At 41.4% G+C, this 14,821-nt stretch overlaps 1 protein-coding gene across 11 annotated transcripts in view; it reads right to left on the bottom strand.

Moving 5' to 3' along the window:
- cacna2d2a (calcium channel, voltage-dependent, alpha 2/delta subunit 2a) overlaps positions 1 to 14,821 on the bottom strand; it is a 191,542-nt gene that overhangs the window by 7,088 nt on the left and 169,633 nt on the right. For all 11 annotated transcript variants that reach the window (XM_046028893.1, XM_046028895.1, XM_046028899.1 and 8 more), the window contains 14 exons: positions 11,732 to 11,781; positions 9,597 to 9,686; positions 9,114 to 9,182; positions 8,394 to 8,468; positions 8,228 to 8,302; positions 8,006 to 8,077; positions 7,751 to 7,822; positions 7,509 to 7,570; positions 5,476 to 5,552; positions 2,390 to 2,450; positions 1,433 to 1,530; positions 539 to 629; positions 381 to 443; positions 110 to 213 (listed from right to left, as the gene is read on the bottom strand). In XM_046028893.1, the coding sequence (XP_045884849.1) occupies positions 110 to 213; positions 381 to 443; positions 539 to 629; positions 1,433 to 1,530; positions 2,390 to 2,450; positions 5,476 to 5,552; positions 7,509 to 7,570; positions 7,751 to 7,822; positions 8,006 to 8,077; positions 8,228 to 8,302; positions 8,394 to 8,468; positions 9,114 to 9,182; positions 9,597 to 9,686; positions 11,732 to 11,781 (1,059 nt within the window). The remainder of the gene's footprint in view (positions 1 to 109; positions 214 to 380; positions 444 to 538; positions 630 to 1,432; positions 1,531 to 2,389; positions 2,451 to 5,475; positions 5,553 to 7,508; positions 7,571 to 7,750; positions 7,823 to 8,005; positions 8,078 to 8,227; positions 8,303 to 8,393; positions 8,469 to 9,113; positions 9,183 to 9,596; positions 9,687 to 11,731; positions 11,782 to 14,821) is intronic.

Raw genomic sequence — 14,821 nt, 5'->3', positions numbered from 1 at the left:
GAGGAGGGGGGGGGGGGGGGGGGGGGGGGGGGGGTTGTTAACAAAGAGCCACAACACATTATAAGACTCAGTGTGAGATATATAACCCAGGACCAAGAGCATCCTTCACCTGTTCGATAAGGAGCTCGGAAGATGTAGCCCTTGTTGTCCAGACTGCGGCGGTAATAGCTGGCATTAAACGGCTCAGGATCTTCCTCCCAGGTTTCTGACGCCCTGAGATTTAAGAGCACATAAAGGGCTGTAAATCTCTGACGTCTCCTGATGTATATGTAAGACTTCCCAAGACTTACTACTTTAAAAACAGAATTAAGTGAGAAACATGACAGAATTACAGAGAAGCTGCAGTCCACACATACAGCCTCGACGAGGAGAGCACTTACTTGTTCGGAAACACTCTTGTTACACCTCCGTCTGTTGCAGCAAACACGGCCAGAAAGCCATATCTAAATGTCAGGATGGAGAAAAGAGACAGGAATCAAATCTAAATCTTTCTCCGAGTCACATTTAAAGATGCAGTTCCCTCGGCATTAGTACTCACGTATTCAAATCTTTATTCTTCCACACTTTCTCGACCAGCTGCCTTATGATGCCGGTGTCCAGAATCAGGTTATGAAGGAGCAAATTGTCACCTAAATGTTGATTAGGCAAACATAATAAATTAGAACTATCTGAATATCAGTTACGTCCACATCAGATGTGGATTTCTCTTCCCTGAACATATTGGATTTTCCAGCAACCAGAAAAAAACCCTGCACCAACTTAAGAGAGGATTTCTAAAACTCACTCATGATTAGAGTAAGGGCAGGTAAATCTATGAAACTCACTGTGTCTCTGAACAAGCTTGGTTTTGGCACAGATGGTGGCCAAATTGAAATACATCCATTTTTGATGATCATGCACCCTGACTGTTATCATTTTGCTTTATCACATTTGACACTGAAGAAATAATAACTGATGCTAATAATCAGTCATGTTTTGTACATGTATGTTTGTTTTGTTTTTCTTAGCGATTTAAGTTTTAAAGGTTAAAGGTGTTAAAAACCAAACAAACTCTCTGTCTCTTAATCCCAGCCCTAAGCACTTTAGTGCCTGCAGAAGATCTTTAAAATTGGTTTAATTAAAAAAAACAAACAAATATAAAATAGATTTTATGAAATGTTATGTAAAAGAAGCAAATATTTCATGCAGACTTTAATCTGTAGATTAATACATTTGGTGCTGCAGTAAGTATTTACAGCAGGATATTGTACTGTATCAGGCTTTGGGTACACAGTCAATACTTTCCTAGGAAGATACATTCATTGTTGGTTTGGGCTTTTTCATGGATCTTTTGTGGGATTTGTTGATAATAAGGAAAATATATAATATTGCCAACCTCAACCATTAAAGTAAACGCTTCTGTTGTGCTTGAGTGAAAAGAAATGAAACTCACATTGTTTGGAGTCCGGTGTCACCTTCTCCATGAGAGCGATGAAGTTGAGCAGGAACTCGGTGTTGTTGTTGGACAGCTCCAGATCATTGCAGTACTCCCTGAGGAACAGAAAAAGCATTTTAACGCAGAGAAAAGGAGGTTAAAAACATACACGTTTATGCAGTTTGCACTCTTATTGCCCTATTTGTCCCTTAAAGAGGGACACACAGCACAAAGTGGGGATGCATGAATCCATTTATGTGTTAGTTGATGCTATCGTGTGCAGCATGCATGTCTTAAAGCTTCAATTCCAATATGTTAAGAAGGCTGTCAATCAAAATGAAATGTGGAGAGCAGAGCGTGGGCGTCACAATGAAAGAGTGATTTTATCAGTGTATTTCAGAATTCAGGCTGCAGCTGGAGGCCATGAGGGGCTGATAACGAAACACCACATGCAAAGAGAATATCAGTCATTTTTTCATATATATTGTTGCTTTTTTTTCTAGATACACATTTTGTTGCCCAATATCCATTTTATTTTTTACATTACATTGTACAACCAAAGCAATAACCCCTAATTGTATCTGTGGAGTAAAAACATACTGCACCACAGTAGCTTCATGCAAACGAGATTTGATGTGGCATCCCAAATTTGTTGTAATGAAAGTAACTAATGAGGTGAAATGCAAAAAAAAAAAATCATATAATATGGTTATGATGAATTTTATAATTTTCTCAAATGTGTCACTAGAAGGTAACACACCAATCAAAATGAAAAATAAATGAAGGAAAACAATCACTCCCACACAGCAACTCTACATCACAAAACGCATCATTCAAGAAAGCAGATGATAGATACAGGTGTGGCGCCAAAACAACAATAATAACAACAACAAAATGACAATAGTGCATCGAAAGACATGAAGACAAGACCAAAAACTGATGACCATCAACGACAGCATTCACACACAGGGCTACCTGGGAGCAATGAATACATGTCCTTCAGACTCAAAACTGTTTGGCAGCAGTGATTCAAAATCTGCAACAGAAAAGGGAAGATTATCCGGGAAGAGCGGTGGGCAGAGCAGTGGGGAGTTGTGGGTAAACAGCAGCTGTTCTTCAGAGGTGTAGGGACGCAGGAGGGAGTTTACCATAGCAACACTGAGGTATCATGGGAACACTAGCGTTAGCCAATATGGTGCCTAAAATAGAACCTGACTCTCAATGGATGACTTTAGTTTCATAAACACTCACACCTTCTTTTTTTTCTTTTTTGTTTATAACTTTGCAACAACATTTTCTGATTTGTTTAGTTCCAATTTAACATATTTTTGATGTCTGAGAACTGACTTGCAAGACGTGATGTGTCAGGAAGCAAGTTCTCAGACAGATGAAACACAATGAGTGCTTAAGATCAGGCAGGCATCAACATGGCCAACTATTGCAGGGGATGGAAGTGGTCACCCCTCAGACTGGCAGGGGAGAGGGCTCAGAGAGACACATAATCAGAGGAAATGCATTGCATTGTGAAGGGCATGTCAAAAGGGCAACTTCATTTCATCTAGCACAGACAGAACAGAGCACAAAATATCAACCATCATTAAAGCCTCAACACGTGAGTCTGCGACAAATCCAACGTGTTATTTTCTCATTATGCCGTGACCTGTAACTGCGTACAGCAGAGGGATGAAACGTTTTCATTTTAGAGCTAAAATAGAGTGCCCAGGTAGTTTTCCGCCCACAATGCCGTGCACATCCGGGGTCAGGTTTACTGAGGAAGGGTTGGGCCGTGTCCCTGGCAGACTGAGGGGTGAGGAGGGAGGGAGACAAGCTGATGGAGACAGGGAGTACAGAGGGACGACACAGGAGTCAGGCGCAGCGCCGAGCGGCACCCTGACACCTGACAACATGGGAGGACCTGGGTGGGCAGGACACAGCTCAGCCCTGAAGGGTCTGTCTGCAGGCTGCAACGTCTCCAGTTATAGACGAGATACTACCACTAACAAAGAGATTTTTTTTAAATATGGTGATAAATAAAATCTAGCTATGTTAAAATATTATGACAACAAGAAATCCCTATTTACTCTTCTATAAATAAATAACAGTACTTACATGATATGTATGTGCAGATACATTCATAGCAAAGGTGTAACACTACAACATTAATATATTTAGATTAGTGTGTTTATTTTCTACAGTATGAAAATGTTACGGCAATAATTATAAATCTTTTACTTTACGTGGAGCTCAATATGCTCTAAATTGATCTAGCTATTGCACCAATTAGAGGGAGTCATTTTTAAAATGTATAATCTGTCAATACCTGAGCCCTAGTCTGAGAATTAGTTAAGACATTTATCAACTAACGACACTGTAAGAAGTAGACACACAGAGAGAGAGAGAGAGAGAGAGAGTGAGAGAGAGAGGTTCAAAAAGAGAGAAATACGGTCAAAGAAAATAAGAAGAAAGTGAAAGAAGAGAGAGACAGAGAGAAATAGAAAGGAGGCAGACACAACCCATTTGGAGATATCAACATAAGGAAAAGTATTAGGAGGGAGGGGGGGGGGGCAAAAGACAAGTTTTAACAGAGAACATGAATATCTGTCTTCCTCAGATGCAATAGGTGTTTTGTTTTTTTTGCTTCTGTAGCAGCGGATACGTGAGGAGGAGGGTGAGGTTTGGGACCGGAGGAGCCATCGTGAGAGATGTGGGATCTGAGCTGCAGCAAGAGGGTGAAGAGGAGAAGGAAGGATAAAAGGAGGGAAAGGAGGAGGAAAAAGAGGAAAAAGGGAGGAAGTCCTGAAGGCAAGACGGGCAAGAACAGAGGCAAGCAGGCTGGGACAGGTGAGGGTGGGGGAGGAGGGGGCAGCAGGAAGAGGTTCAGGACAAGAGGTGTGGGAAGGAGGCAGCGGTAGGAAGAAGGAAGTAAAGGTAGGGAACGTGGACCAATATGGAGTATACTTGCCCTTGGTGTTTAGCACTGTGTGGATCCATCAGAGAAGGAGTGAGCAAGAAAAGAAACAGGGAATCGGGTGGGAAGGGGGGGATCACAGACAATATTTTATTCAATTACTGTTTGAATAAAAATATTGTTTTCTTTAAAGAAAGAAACCAATTTAAGTCAAACAAGACAAGAGAGAAAAAGAAATGAAGAGCAAACATCTTATTTGCAAGAGCAAACGAGGAAACGGAAAACCAATGGAAGAAAGGAACTAAAAACTGGGAAGTCCAGGAAAGGAAAACAGCAAAGACAAAACCAGTAATTGTGACCATGGCCGAACAAAAATGAAATCAAATGAAACAGGAAAAGAGGGGAATAACGGGGTCTGGACAAAGAATAAAATGAGAGAGACAACATGTGTCCCCATTCAGACCCACAAAAACCCAAACTCCCACATTTGACAAGCCCTGAGCCCGGGCCGTGTGGGAGTTTATAGACTGAATGATTCCAAAGCCGAGAAACATTTCATACAATCCAAAAAAAAAAACAAACCTCACACACATAACAGAAGGAAAACTCCCAAAATCATAAAACTCATCATAAGGAGTGAAAAGCATGCATGTTTTCACAGTTTTTCAGAACATCAAATACTTTGAACACAGATGCTTCAGAATCATTACTTGGTTGAGAAGAGGCGAGAGCATTTGGTAAAAAAAATAATAGCACAAAGGTCACCATTATTTTCACCTGAGTAACACAGTAAAACCACAGCTTTCACCTTTCTGTCAGTTCAGTTATTTTTTTCTTCAGCCAGTGTGAAGAAAAAACATCACCATTTTACAGCACAGCATGAAGACAGGAGGGAACAGGGGGCAGTACAGGAGTCGGGGGACTCAGGTATGATCCTGCCTATCGAAGAGCGTAGAGATGGGGGGAGAAGGGAGGGGGGTGGGGCAGGCGACTCCGCTTGGACACTCCCTATGACGATGTTGGAGACCCGGGAGGAAGGACTGAATAAGAGCATAAGGTCATACTTGGGAGAGAGAGAGAGACAGAGAGAGAGGAGGAAAGAGTGGAAAGAGAGACAAAGAGTGAAGGATGCTGGGTATTCCCGGGTACTTACACTGCACCTGAAGGATCTGGTCACTCAGGTTGGCCTTGATGTGGTTCTCACTATATGTGGGCAGCACCAACCCTAGACTGAGGTAACGAGGCAGACGCAGAAAATCAGGAACACGTTGTGAATGCACATATAAAGTCTCCAACATACAAACAACATGCAGTCGGGCATGCTCACAGACGCAACCAGTTTAAAGAGGAAATGATGTCATTACTCATGTGATGTCTTTCATTTTCACACCAGAACAAGTGGCAAGCTTCTGGTCTGATACACAAAGCCAATGCGCAAGTCCCTTAAACCTGCATTCTATCGAACAGCCAGCAGGGGGCGACTCTTCTGGTTGCAAAAAGAAGTCAGGCTCCATTAGAAATAATGGTAAAATGACCCTACTTCTTAGCTGATGTATTACCTTAGTAAACACTTTCCTACTGAGGGTCTCAGTCGTTAGTTTCAGGTCTTCTTCAATACAACATGATGTTCATTTAGTAAATTATGGTCCCGTAACAAGTCGTTACCATGGCGACCTGTCATTCAGGCTAGAGTGACTCGTACCCACGGCACTGTGTAAACTGTAAAAGCTTATTAGGTGGTGAGAACATTTAGTTTTAAGACTGTTGTTTACTAGACAAAATTATCAGCCCTGTTAAAATGACAGTTAACGTGAATTACAGATGCACCTACCTAAGCAAGCTAGCTTGCTCCGCACACGGTACCTTTAAGTATTGTATAAACCGATGGGCTATTAATTATGCACAGTGGGGCAGTTTCATTTAATAGGACAGACAGAAAAGAGGGACTGAGTGAAGACTTCCTAGGTTGTACTTTTCTAGTTAGACCCACTAGTGCAGTATGATGTCAGTCACTGTTTTCCAAGAAGTTCAAGTCCCCAATCCAGATGTCCGCTGACGAGAGATCAGTGAGAGTGAACTAAAATTGTAAATTTGAGGGTTTTGGAATACCAAAACAGTGAGCTGAAAGATGCTATAAAAGAACTGGAGAGAAGATGAGTTTGTCAGTGTGAGGATCTCCTTTATATTACATGTAGCCATTTGATAAGTTGTTAATATGAAAGTATTGATCAGAGCAGCTTTGAGTTTTAGTTTCTGTTGAAGTCAAGTGACTTCACATGTCCTCACTATGGCATCTTAGTTTGATCTACATAATGCTCTATGTTACTAAATATTTACTCTTCTACCAAAGATAGAAATTAAAGAGGAAAACAGAAATACATGTCCCATCTCTTAATCTGTGGTGCCATACAAAGCTAAAATATAACTCAGTAAGAGGATTAATTGGAACAGATAGAAAATCAGGCTGTGACAGTATCGGGTTCAGACTGAGCCACAGCTGCATCTATAATACACAGCTAATTTAGATTTAAAGAAATACCCGACATCACCAAGTGCTGCTCTAAACTCTAAAGTATAGGAAGCATGAGTAGAGCTTCGAATGTCTGGTTAGAGTTACATTTGACTGTTGCAGCCCACAACAGTGACACACGAGGATTGTTAAATACACTGGAATCTCCCTTTGAGTTGAATATTAATAGAATTGTGCAGAGAAAGCCTCATATGGACTCAGCCAGGACCAGGCACGCTGCCAGCAGATGTAATAAAAAACACACATCAGGCATTTGTAAAACTATTAAATATCATAAACTGTAATTTGCCGAGTGTGGCCAGGAGTAAGTGTCATTACGATGCAACCTCAAGTTTTGAGATGAATAAAATATGCAATTATTTTATGCTTAGAGTGCTGTTGAAGACTTTTTTATGAGAGAATCAAAAATGGTTTAAAAAATGGTTCTTTAATATGGGTGATACAGATGAACTTAATGCAAATGCAGGAGGCAAATTAGGAAGTTGCCTTTATTCAGTGATAGGTTAAGTCTGCTCCAAGTGTGGAATAGTGGCAGCTACAGTTAACAAACACTGCTGGTTGACAGAAAAATATCAAAGTTGGACTTCACTCACAGGTTCAAGTTGCGCAACCTTTTGGTCTGAGGTCAGCTGATGCAGGCTTGATTTCAAACATACCTGTAATCTGTACCCTCCACAGGCGTCCATGTGTACGTCCGAATGGCCTCGTCGATGTACCTCTGTTGACGACCACAAAGATACTCTGATAAGTTACACCGTCAGATCCTCAGCACGTCTCTTCCCATAATTGGAGTGAAACAACAGATCCTAAACATACTGAGTGATTCAGATTCATTACAACACCTTCCAGGAAGGTGCTACTTTGGATCATGATTGAGTCTCATATATTGATGACTTGCCTCATCAACTGACTTAATGAGCGTCTTGATTTTCCTTTGCCCTGATTTGCCATCAATCATCTGTCGACGGATCTGAAAAGGAAGCGAGTGAGCAAGCGAGCGAGACAGAGAGAAAGAGAGAGAGGATGCAGCGTGAGAAGGCATACGGATACAACGAAAGGGAAAGATAAGTGGCAAATAAAATGATTAAAGGAAACACGAATTAAGTTCATAGTAATGATGATGTTTCAGAGAGGTTGTTTGCTTGTTTTTTACCTCCTCCTTGTTGCTGTCTTCCAGCTCTGCATCCAGAAAGTCCAGAGTGACAGGCTCCCTGAAGTTAATGATCTGAATAGAGAGAGAAAGCAGAGGAAGCGGGGGGTGGGGTGGGGGGTGGGTGGGTAACATCAGTCAGTAGAAATAACGTCCAAATTTAGCTTCAGAATCAGAAACACGTAAACCCATCACATGCAGGGCAATGATCGTAGTTGAACCTACTTTGGGTCGCAGGTTGGGATGCAGCAGCACGTAGCCATTTGGGTCGATGGCAAAAGTGTAGCCATTGGCTCCAAGCTGTACAGAAAAAGAGTGAATGGAGATGGGATTCAATAATCACCTAAATTAAAGTGATATGAAAGTGATACTGAGTGTACAACATACTCACTCTGTATGTAGGTGTCTTCTTTTTGATTTCGTTGATTGCAATATCTACTCCCATGACTCCGAGGATGAGCTGATTCTGTAGGAAGAACATAAAAAGTAATTATTATCCACAGAAGCACTGGCATTGGAGAATCACAGAGAGCTGGTAGCTGTGCCGTGAGATTACTAACAACCTCTCCATGCCATCTTTGATTTATCACTTTTTTGTGCAATCTGATTAGTCCATAATTTTACAGTGTATCTTAAACTCAGTCGGTCTGCGGCAGCGTCACAGCTTTAAGCCTGTGTGATAAGCTCAGAGTAAATACTTTGGTCATGCATCCTGAAAGCTGGATGTGTCTATGCTCTCTGGATGATAATAGATACTACAGATGGGTGGTTGCGATGTCCGTTGTCACCTCAAGGGGGAGGTGTTGCCTGGAAGAGCATCAGCTGGGTGGACGCAGTTGAAAAATGATTGATGATGGTCAACAACAGCAAAGAGACGAAAAAGTAAACCCTCCTGCTACTCCAACTCGTGTCTCTGTTATAATAACCTTATACACGTGTAGCCTTAGCCTACATGAATGACAATGAAAACATTGTTCTTACATAATGATAAAGGTAAAGACTCATTAATACAAAGGATGGGCTGCGGCATGAGTCATACTGCATGCTGTGTATGTGAAAAAAGTCCAGCTATTTTAAGCGCCATATCTTGTATTGCTGTGTTTATTTTTACCTGAGAGCTCACAGTGTCAGCAGTGAGGTTAAAGACTGGCATCGTCCCCGTGATGACAAGGCCCAAACCCTGGTAAAACATATTTAAAACAAGTTTTATTATGTTTTAAATGTTCTTTACATATTGCATAATTTATAATCCAAACTAATAACCACAAGAAGCTTCAAATAAATCAACTGAAATATAAATAAAAAATAAATAAAAACAACTACCTACAGGATTTTGTCTTTAGGAATAATAAACTGTGATAAGATCGTTTTGTACTATCCTTAAAAACAGAGTAACAGAAACTGTTGGACAAATTTAAGAGGTCATTTGCCCAAATATCTTTAATAGTCGCTAGTGATTTACACATGTGAAGCAGCAGATGAAGTAAATAATGAAATACAGAATTAGAAAGTTGCATTAGTCTGCAGAACAAATATTCTGAAAACACTACCAAAGGTTACTGTAAGGGTTAATGATATAAAATGTCCCTCTCACCAGAGCATCCTGGTAGACGTTTGTCCACTGCACCTGCTTGGCTCTAGGTCCAGCCAGCACCATGGGGCGACCCAGGACATCCAGGTACTCCTGCGACAGCAAAAACACACATGCTGCTAAGACCGCGCACAAACACACACACAACAAACACACAATCAAACAGACGTTTATAGTGCTTGTCATGTACAGGCGTTAAAAGCAGAGTGCTGGAAGAGCCAGCGTTCATCTGTCATAAAACTATAAGACCCTGACCGGCCTCCTCTCTGTCACCACATAAACCAGTGGGCCACCAGCAGCAGCATCCCGGTCCTGCAGAGCCATAAAGCCTCCAGTTCTGAGACACACAAGGCCGTTTTTCATCATTATGAAGGAGCTATTAAAAACACATTAAGGGTGTCAATGGCACGATGCGCAAACAGGCCATTCTCCTAGAGGCTTTACTGTCATCGCCGGCTCTGTGAGAATGTCCCACAGCGATTGTGAATAGAGGTGAGGGGTTAAGTCTACTAGTAATACATCATCTTCACTATATTCTTTTTGTTCTCAGGAGCCACCTCGCACAACAGCTGATGTGTCAAAATTAGGTAAAATTATTGAGTGAGTGACCTCATGACATATTAAGCAACAACACCATTTGGAAGGGGAAAATAAGCCTGCCAGGGACAGGACAATCGCCTTCAGTGCCCTGTTATTATAAAGACCAGATCCCTAAATTACTGTCTAAATAAACAGACTGTATAATTCTGCCAATTTATAAAAGTTCCAAATTCCTCCTCAGTATCATATTCAGGAATTCGGAGAGTTATAATACCAAATGTCTGCCTTTCTGTATCAGCATATTCAATATGTAAAAACAGGATCAGTGAAAGGCAGCAGCTCTCTCTGGGTCAAACGTTAGTTTAGAAGCATTAGCCGTTTCTACATGATGACAAATTTCCATCCATTTTGTAGCGAAAAGGGAAACACCATCACAGGTTTCTGATCCTTGTACCTTTCTTTGATACACAAAAGGGGCGCCCTGTATAAGCACACAGCTATTTCAGTATTATGCTTTTGACCGTTTGTTTTTCCATCGCCTGAACAGTGAGGTGCTGACAGGCGTAACCTATTCTATTATTAGCTCAATAAAAGTCCAGTTTAACGCGCCACAGGGAGGTATTCCATCAGGACATTGACAGCCAGACCTTTTCATGGGATATGGGGGAAATTTTCCGCCTGGCTGGAACAATCTAGGAAACTAAGAAAAGTCAGCAACTGGAGATATGTGGTCCAAAGGAACTAGAGCCATATAGACTCCAGCAGCATACCTGCATGTTGATAAAAGGCTACTGTCTGCCTGGGCACCGTAACGACCACGATCACAGAGAGTAAAATCATCAGTATGTTCTCCACTGAGATCATATACAAAGAAGCCAGAATAGATGAAATAAGTCATTACCATGCAGAAACACAAATTTAGGGCCTTTTATTTTCAAAACTATTCCACTCTTCATACATGATCCCATGACTCAGGACGTATGAATAATAATACTTTGGCCATCTGTGGTCCATCTGTTATTTGAATGTTACCATGTTAGTCAAGTGAGACTATGTGATGAGTGTGTGATGTTGAAGGGCAGATTAAATAATGTGTATTCTGGGCCTATACATAAAGCTGTACTCACCCACCTAAAGAAAACCTATTAAGAGTAAGTGGCAGTTCTTAGAATATAAATATGCCAGAGGTAACAGAATAGCTGACAGTATATTATGGGGCTTGATTGCTCACTAGGGCCTGGGGGGGGAGAGAAGGGGAGGAGTCAACAGAGTCAATTTCTACAGTTCGAATGAGGTTATCCCAAGGGCTTCCTAGAAGCTCATAGTGGCTCAAGCAAGTGTAACGGGTGGCAGGGCCCTGGGTTTGAGAGGTTTGTGTGTGTGAAAGACAGAGCGAAAGAGGTCTGAAACTTCAGAGCATCCAGAGACATTATCATAGAAAGATTTCTGTAGTCATCCAGTTTCTGTCCTTTTATTATGGAATACTGAAAATCTACAATCTGTATAATTATATAGCTAAAACCGACAAGCTCTATGCTTAAAATTTCAGTTTTTTGGTGGATTTATATAGGTGTATTTAGTAGCTACATATTTCTTACCTGCGTGTTGATTCTGATGGCTCCAATCGATGGAATTTCAAAGTAGTAACCTGAAGATTAAGAGGAGAGAATCAACAAACTATTCCAACAGAAAGCTGCTGTATCCAACTTGCTCCAGGGTGCCCGCCTACTGTATGTCACTTCCTGTCTACATTTTCAAGAGTTAAACAGTCACACTGTGTACAAAAAGCGATCTGTGTTATAAAGTACATGTGATGTCATCATCTCCAGCTGATGATGTTGGGCCAAGCAGGCATGACAGAGCTTGTGGCCACTGACCTCTCCGCACTCGTGGTTGGGCTGTAGGATGTAAATGCGATAGCTCATTGGGAATGCTGAGCCCCAGGCACTGCTGCTGCTGATTAGGAATGGAGGAGAGTGACCGACTGGGTCAATAACCACGCCGCTCCCCAAGTTATTAAAGCCATGAGTGTTTATACAAAGAGCTGCAAAATGGAGACAGCATTCCCGGAATGTTAAAAGGCAGAGATGACTCTCATTACTTTGATACATTATGCACTTTGCCACAGTGTTTTGTGTCGAAATTTGCCTTCTCTGTCTCATTCATTTGCACGCGCGAGCATGCAGACATTGTGCACTCTGCACACACAATCTGACTGTGGCTCACGTCCGCACACGCAGGGCACAGCTATTTGTTGTAAGTTTTGTTCAGAGCACTGTCCCAGTGCTTTTGGCAGAGTGCCAGAGAGGTGGCGTCTGTGGTTGTAGGGCAAAGCTCGGTGAGAGCTGAAGAGAGGAAAACACACGCAGTAACTAAAAAGTAAGACTGAAATATGGATCTGCTCTGTGCTGAGCAGGTTCACAACAGAGGTCTGCCGTGTGAGGGAAAATTATGAATTGAATCAATAACCTAATTTCTTTGTGAAACTAACAGACATGATACCTCTGTGTGTGAGAAGTTAGTTTTCCTTAAATGTCACCCTAATATTTATAAAGTAATTTAGGTCTGTTTTGAGAAAATTACAACAGAACACATCTAGTGATATAAAAATATATCAGGTATTTTGTTGACTAAATGGTGCTATCTATATAAAATAATTGTTATGTAGGTAAAGTATAATTTTCTTATTAAGATTTTCGTTGTATAAGTCTACCCAACAATCTTGTTAGGGGATTTTTCTTCCATTATAGATGACCATCATAGGAATGTATGGGATATATCATTCCCAGTTTTGGATCGTAAACAACATTAGGATCACCAATGCAGTATGTCATATTTGCTGCTTTTATCCTCCATTCGCCCATTTCTTCCGAAGATAACTCTCTGCTCTGTTTTGGATTTTGTTACACTGTGTGAGAGCATGGAGAAATGGTTTCATTGTCCTCAGAGTCACAGAGAGGTTACTTTCTGCTTAAGATGGGAATGAAGCTCAAGTGAGACAACAGCCGGCGTCTCCAAGTGGCCTAGTTGTGTGTTTGCGCCTGTGTGTGTGAGAGAAACTTCTGCTTGTCATGTGTGTATGTCATGGGCGAAGGGTTAGGGCCTGTGGAAGTGTCACGGAGCTGGCTCTGTTGGAGTGAGATACCAAAGAGTAATACGTACTGAAGATATGAGACGACAGCTCCGCTGAGGCTGGTATGTCAACACTATTGTCTTACGTTGGCATAGACTTTAGTGCCATGGTAATCATACAGTTGCGAACAGCAAAGAGCATGTTGGCACAGAGGCGTAATCCTGTACTTTCCCCAGCCTGACAGGGAGGATGGCACGGTAATCATCCTGCTACCAGACTCCTCCTGCTAATTAATAACAACTTCTGGGGAGATACTTCTGAAGCACTTTGCTCTACTGACAATAAGCTATTCAGCAGTTAGCCGAGACTTCATACAGACATCTAAAGGCCTCATAAAGGAGCAGCTTCAGATAAACTGCAACACCAATAAACAAGATCAAGCCACAAAAGATAGGAAGAGAACGGTTCAAAACAACCGTCTGAGTTAGGCTTAAATGAGCTGGGTCGAGATGAGATTCATGCAGACGAAGGAGCTTACAGGAAGAGCAGCGGAATCATACAGGCTGTCAGAATGTCTGTCAGGGGCAGGGCTGCCTGTCTGCCGGGTTATTTTAAGGACTGTGGTCGCTTAAGAGGAATGAAACACTGATTTGAACATCACATACAGTAAGACACCTGGATAAAACAAAGTGATGATGGGTTTGTAACAGTGCAGGCAGGTTTTAATATTTTATTTTATTGTAATTTGTTTTGTAATAGTAATTTAAGATGAAAAACTGTATTTTGCTGCCCTTTTCCTCTGACCATAGCCAGCTTTGTTGCTTTGTTGCACCTGTATGATATTGAAATTGAACATTTAATAGTGTTCCCACAGAATCCCTCTTTGTCCGACCACTGTTTGATAACTTTTGAGTTTGTATTGCTGAACTACACGCCATTGGTCAAAAATTTCTATACAAGATGTCTGTCTGATATTGCTGTAGCTAAATTTAAGGATGCGATTCCATCAGCTCTAAATTCATTATCAAGTCACAAAGTAACTGAGGACTCCTATGCTAGTTTCAGTCCCTCCCAAATCGATCATCTTGTTGATAGTGCTGCAGGCTTGCTGCGATTGACACTGGACTCTGTAGCCCCTCTAAAAAAGAAAATACTAAAACAAAGACGGTCAGCTCCATGGTATAATACTGAAACTCGCAAATTAAAGCAAATATCGCGGAAACTTGAGAGGAATTGGCGTTCCACCAAAGTGGAAAATTCTCGTTTAATTTGGCAAGATAGTCTTAAAACTTATAGGAAGGCCCTCCGTAATGCCAGAGCAGCGTACTACTCGTCATTAATAGAGGAAAATAGGAACAACCCCAGGTTTCTTTTCAGCACTGTAGCCAGGCTGACAGAGAGTCACAGCTCTATTGAGCCAAGTATTCCCATAGCTCTCAGTAGTTACAACTTCATGAGCTTCTTTAATGATAAAATTCTAGCTATTAGAGACAAAATTCACCAAGACCTGCCCTCAGCTGGCACCAACTTATCTCTTAACTCAGGAACCTTAGAAACAGCTGTAGAACCAGATATATGTTTTGACTGTTTTGCTTCCCTCAATCTTTACCAACTA

Source organism: Micropterus dolomieu, linkage group LG18 (assembly GCF_021292245.1).
Source record: "Micropterus dolomieu isolate WLL.071019.BEF.003 ecotype Adirondacks linkage group LG18, ASM2129224v1, whole genome shotgun sequence".
Classification (NCBI taxonomy): domain Eukaryota; kingdom Metazoa; phylum Chordata; class Actinopteri; order Centrarchiformes; family Centrarchidae; genus Micropterus; species Micropterus dolomieu.
Note: the sequence above shows the minus strand (reverse complement) of the source record. Positions and strands in the feature narration are given on the sequence as shown.